This window comes from Antrostomus carolinensis, unplaced genomic scaffold (genome assembly GCF_000700745.2).
Source record: "Antrostomus carolinensis isolate BGI_N321 unplaced genomic scaffold, ASM70074v2 scaffold21104, whole genome shotgun sequence".
NCBI classification, from domain to species: domain Eukaryota; kingdom Metazoa; phylum Chordata; class Aves; order Caprimulgiformes; family Caprimulgidae; genus Antrostomus; species Antrostomus carolinensis.
In genome coordinates, this window is record NW_010309533.1 from 57,150 (window position 1) to 63,267 (window position 6,118).

General features: G+C 37.5%; 1 protein-coding gene across 1 annotated transcript in view; it reads right to left on the reverse strand.

The window, feature by feature from the left end:
- LOC104523533 (ADP-ribosyl cyclase/cyclic ADP-ribose hydrolase 2) overlaps nucleotides 1-6,118 on the reverse strand; it is a 14,392-nt gene that overhangs the window by 7,286 nt on the left and 988 nt on the right. Inside the window, exons 2-5 of the mRNA XM_010166148.1 lie at nucleotides 2,900-3,029; nucleotides 1,641-1,776; nucleotides 1,064-1,146; nucleotides 378-454 (exon numbers count right to left, since the gene is read on the reverse strand). Of these exons, the coding sequence (XP_010164450.1) occupies nucleotides 378-454; nucleotides 1,064-1,146; nucleotides 1,641-1,776; nucleotides 2,900-3,029 (426 nt within the window). The remainder of the gene's footprint in view (nucleotides 1-377; nucleotides 455-1,063; nucleotides 1,147-1,640; nucleotides 1,777-2,899; nucleotides 3,030-6,118) is intronic.

Sequence of the window (6,118 nt, forward strand, 5' to 3'; positions counted from 1 at the left end):
CTCCACTCCTTGTAACAATTTCCTCTCCTTGGAGATGTCCCTGAATATAAATTTTCTAACACTCATCTCTTTAAAGACAAACGCATTTTGCCACAGTATTTTAGCTGACTTGAAGGCTGCTTTCAAAGAGCTTTTATCTTGCTTGTCACGGCAGTTTGTAAAATGCAGGAGTCAAAAAGATTGTTTTCATCCATTTCATGTTAATTCCTACAGCTGAGGACAATTAGCAGTTGTCCCCACAACTCAGCAGATTTTGATGCAACAGGTTCTTTCAGCTACACTTCTCATGCTTTGTGCAGCAGAAAACCCAAAAAAATGTTTGACCTTTTTTTTACAGGCATCAGACTTTGTACACATAAATAAGTCAGTTTTCTTACCCTGGATCTGGATAAGCTCCTCCAACTGCAGAACCATTCAACAAGATATGTATCACCCCAGAACTGTGCTGTGCGTACTGCAATACATAACAGGTTTTTTTCAGAACTCATCTTACAGATTTGTCATATGACTAGGAATTGCATTGCAAGCAACAGCGATCAAGGAAAGAATTTTACCAAGAAGAATATCAGAACCGTGAAAATAATATCAAACTAGCACCCTAGCAGGTCACTCCAGTAGAGAGGACAAGAACTAAATAGCCAGTACATTAATTCAGTGCATCTTCTCAAACTATTTTCTCAAACCTATACACAGATTCTTCAGCATAGGAAGAAAGCATTTTGGCACTCTGTTGGACTTGATCTGTGAATAAAGGATTTCCACCAAGGCTGTCAAACGTCACTTAGGACCTGTATTCAGTAGACAACTAGTGAGCTTACTGTGCTTAGTATATGCTTAGTACATATTAACAAAGCTAACACAGAATTTTAACACATTATCTAGCTAAGGTGAAAGTTAGGTTCCCCTTGCTGAAACACTGTACCCAGTCTAAAAAGTGTATTTGTAGCAGAGGAAATAATCTAGCACAGTTATAGACTTAAATCCGTTTGATCCAGCAATACTTTCCTGAACTACCCAGGACAGACTCACTAATGTATGAAATCAGGACTAATACACTATTTACAGTGACTGAGGCCATCCTCCAGAAAGATTCCACGGCGTTGTTTTCACATTCCTCTGTGGTAGGGCAGGATTCATAGTCCAGTCCTGTAGGAAGGCACGTGATTTGTGCTATTAGAGAGATGATAATGACCATAAAAAGTGACCTCAGAAAGCAATTAAATATATTCCTGAATTACTCATTGAACATACAAGATGGTCCAACATAACATTGAAAGCTGATGATAGCTGCATTTTTTTTTTCTATCATTTTCTGTCCTTTGCAGTTTACACAAACGGTGACATTCTGTGGATTCAGTAATTTGGCTGAAATGGCTCTAACTGTGTAGCTGGGATGCAGAGAGCTCCCTGTTCAGAGGGCTGAGAAGGAGGTTTATCTCCTGTGCAGCGCTATTTAGATTTCACTCTATGCTTCCCCTGACTGCAATGTTAAATATTCACACAAAACAGGAGAGAATGAGACAGTGAAGCTAACCCTGATTTTTCACGGGTAAGAGCAAAATCAGCTCCTCCAGAACACAGCAGTGAGTCTGCATTACGGTTTTAGAGAGAGACGTTTAATATAGAATTTATTGTCTTACCAGCGCTGTCTGCCTGCCCACACCAGTTTAGAAAGTCGCCAAAGAAGCCAAACAGAGTATCAGCCAGAGACATGTAGCGACGGCCTCTGCCAGAAAAACTATTGACCAGCAGCTGATTATTTTCCCAGAAGAGAGACTACATAAAAAAGAAAAAAAAAAAAAAAAAGAGAAGAAATGAACCATCACTTGGGTGTGGACACAATGAGATTATGGGGTAGTAAAAACAGTTTAAAACTTTTTGCTGTTTCTTTCAAAATCAAGCTAATAACCAGGAATTTCAGCTATTTCTTTAGAAGAACAAAGCTTTTTTTTTTTTTATGGTGGTGTAAATTCTGGTTACTAGAGTCTTGAGGGGCATTCATACCATGATGGGAATGGATATAGATGTATATTAAATATAGTTAGGTCTAGCCTTGCCTTCCTCAGTAGACAGATTTAGGAAAAGGAATAAAAAAGGGAAGACACATATTTATAAGCCCGATAAGCCTTACCAGAATTCTCTCACACTGCTATGTTGGCTTATGGTGTGAAAAAGTTGTATGTCTAGCTGTTATTTCCGTATTTGCAAAACTCTTTAATGAATTAAGCTATGTTGACAGGAGTATTTGTTGGTTTAGCTTGTATAATTTAGAGATAAGGAATAATTGTGCTAGAGGAAAAACTGCTTTAAAGCACAACCTTTTAGAGAAGGTCAAAGCACACATTCTGATGGGATGACACGAAGAGCCACAGTTTTTGTACTTCCACAGTTCTCTGCAATTGCCAGCACATCAAACTCTTACTGTTTTCTAGCATGTAACAGCATCCTATCTCAATTATGATTATGCTTGTTTAACATGTCAATGTTTAACATGTCGTTGCCCTGAGACTTGGCTGTGAGAAGTGGAAGCAAGGGACGATAGCAGGCACAGTCTTTGCAAGCAAGCACAGACCTGCAAGCAGGTCTACTTTCCTGACCTGAGGAAAAGTAGAAGTGGAAGTTCAGGGACAACAACAGAGCTCCTGGCACAACAGGAAAAAATGAGAGATGTTTGTAGAATGAAAATAGAGAACTTGCTCAGAAGCCAATGCATAAAATAAAGGCAGCCAAACACACTGAAAAATGCCATCAAGCTTGAGCCTCGTTTGTAAGCTATGGACAGGCCAAAAATAATTAATCACGAGTCAGCCACAGAATGACTCTTGGTCAGTTTTGAACTAAGTCATGGAAAATCTGCTGGATGTCACAGGACTGTTAGCATAATATTAATAATCATTACCTTGTTAGGTGGAATTGTGTGCAGTGTCAGGTTGATAAATAATTCATAGTCCTTAGGTAGAATGCTGCAAGGATCCTTGTTAATAAATGCATTTTTAAACGCTTCCCATATCTCTGAACAATTCTTCTCACTGTAATCATTGAAACAAACAAATAGCAGAATTGTTTTTTCAAAGTAGAGCAAGAAAGTAATTGGTTCCTAACTTCTTCAAATTCCTAAATTTAAATCCCCACAAGTTAAGATAGAAAACGGAAATTTTATCTTCCCGAGATATAACAGAAGTTCTGTTTTCCCAGGAGGAACATATAAGTCTTGTCTTTTCCTGACTCCTAACAGTAGCAGATTAGGAAGAAGTAGCAATGAAAATACTAAGATGTACAGTGTAGAATTAGAAATACATAGTAATTCAACAAAAAAATCTTAGAAGGTACAGCATACACAGTGAGCTTGCTATCTGGCATTGCAGAAATCCTAAAGAAAACAGATTTCTTTGAAATTTTCCAAATTCAAAATGCCATTTCAATTAAAGTGTAGCTAAATGTGCAAAGCTACTGGAACGTAAAATTACTCTCAAAATGTCAGATTCATGTGCAGGAGGAGTTACTAAAAAGTTCTGATGGTAGAATAATGGCTTTGACAGAGAGATGCCTTCTGTGTATATAGGCCCTAGGGATTATACAGCTTTACCTTGCTGGAATTAGCACGGTGACCACGTGGGACACATCCTGTCACTGTGCAGAAGCTACAAGGATACTGTTAGGATTCAACATTTAAACTGCTCATGTAGGGGGGCCTGAAGTAAGATGCTAAGCTCTGCACTTTGACAGTTCCCTTCCGCCAGCTCTGTTTCGGGGACAATAATCACCCACAGAAGGACAGACCAGGCCATCTAGGGATGGAAGTGTCTTATCTCTCTGGATTTGCAGGATCTCATCTGTCAGAGCTCTGAGCCTGCCTGGAGTAATTAAAAAGGGGATGTCTACTTTCACCACTTTCCCACAGCACCTTCCCCACACAGCCTGTGACAATGCCTATGCCAGGGACACTGGAGAAGAGAATAAGGTATTTTATGTGCATACAGCATTCCTAATGCAAACAGCTGTAAGGGCAAAGCTGTAGCTTGAACAACAGTAGTCCTGATAAGTAAACCAAACTTTGCCATTAGAGTGTTTTGCTCATTTAATGTCAGCCATAGACAGTGAGGTTTCTGCTGGTGCTTCTCCTCATGAGATTCTTTAAGCAGCTGCTTTGCAATGCTGAATGTCAAAGACACTTTAAAGTTAAAGGGCCCTTTGTGATGAGCCACACAGCTCCCATGCAGGAAAGACCACGGATGCTCTGACATGGTCATGCTTCCAACTATAAAAAACCCCAATATATCATAAGCAAATACAGGATCTTCATCTGAGAATCTTCAGTGATGCAATATGACCCTTGATCAGTATTTGCAATGTTTAAACAGCCTTACCTGATAAAAGGATTTGCACCCTATTTCTGATTTCAAGCTGTTAAACTTTAGCTTCTGACAATTGTATATACTTAGGTCTCATTCTGCCAAAGAGCTGTTTACTGTAAACACTCACTTGTTCATGCTAGTACTTGTACATGATGATCAACTGAACTCTTAACATCTTTCTTGACAGTTGAATCCAGCAGTAATTTTCTGATTAATTCACTTACTGCATTTTTTCCTTCATGTCTTCTCATCCAGATTTGAGCAGCTTGTAAATCAAAACAATTATTCTGCTCTGTTACACAAAATTTCTTAGCTGACAAATATACTGTTTGAAACTAAAGGGTGGGGAAGGACTGTAGTTCAGGACAATTCCTGCCAATCTTAATAGACACTAGGTCTTCATATTAGATTTATTTCATACTAGTCAGTTAAAAAAAAATAAAGTTTTCAAAACTTCCATTATATACTACCAATAAAGAAATATGGGGGAAATGCACTACAGGAACATTTATGTCATACAGCATACTCCTATTAGAAAATTTCAAATATGATTTCATTAAAATCTCTCACTTCTACATGACCATAACATTTTGTAAAATGCTTCTTTTAACTGCTGTTTTGCATGTTCTGTTTTAATGTAAAGATTTTCTCATGTTTCTATAAACATCTTTACATTTTAAGTAAGTTGGACTGTAAAGACACGCTTTGCTAGCTTCTCTTCTGTTTGCAAAGTATTTTAAAAAAATTATTCTATTTGCACATAAATTCAGAAGCAAAACCTATCCAGGTGGCTATGCCTCTGTGAAAGCTAGCCTGGGGGCAATTAAGAAACAGATAGCAAACAGAAAGGGTTATAAATAATTAAAATATCTGTTTTGCACCTGTGCAATATGAAATTTCAATTTTGTTTAGATTACACTAAATCCTTATAGACCTAAAGTAAGGAGAAAAAACCCACATAATATGAAATTAATTGTGCAGCTCTTCTTTTTAAAATGTCATTTTGGGCTAATTCAGGAAAGCAGTCCTAATGTCCAGCCTGGCTTCATGCTATTCTGAGTAAGACTACTTTGATTAAAGTGTTTAGGCTTCCCAATTTTAAAATTATATTGTGAAAATGTCACAGGAATTAATTAGACCACAAAACTGTCATAAACATGAGAAATACAGAAATACTTTCAAGAATATTGTATTTACAGCAGTTAATGAGAAAGTTAACATTTCCACAATAACAAACCTTTATGTTGCTAATTTTAGTGTATTCTGTATTATCAGTGATGTCCTGCTTCATGACATCTGTTAATTGAAACAGGAGGAACTCTACCTGTCTAGAGCCTACCGCAAGACCAGACTTCACATACCTACACAACTGTTAACTGACTTAAGTTTTAGGAGTTTATATTATGTATTATATTGTAGGTGTATAGAAATCTATAGTTATAGTAGCACCTTCCACTGTGACGTGTTCATAAATTCATCAAACTTGAATTTTAATCTGAAATTTTAGTACCACGTTATTGGCATTAGGATGACATTTTTTTTTCATGAGGTACTTGAATCAAAATGCTTCTGGTAAGTTAAGAATGTCATTAGGAAGAAACATATTGTTTTGTCTTTGTTAAAAGCCACGAACCTGTTTCCAGTCATGTATCTTCCTGTTTTGCAGCAGGAACTGCAAATGGGAGACTAGGGGAAGGAGGTGATATTTGCTGACATTGTGCAACATAATCTAACCCCATTTAAGACCACAGTTCAGTGCTGCA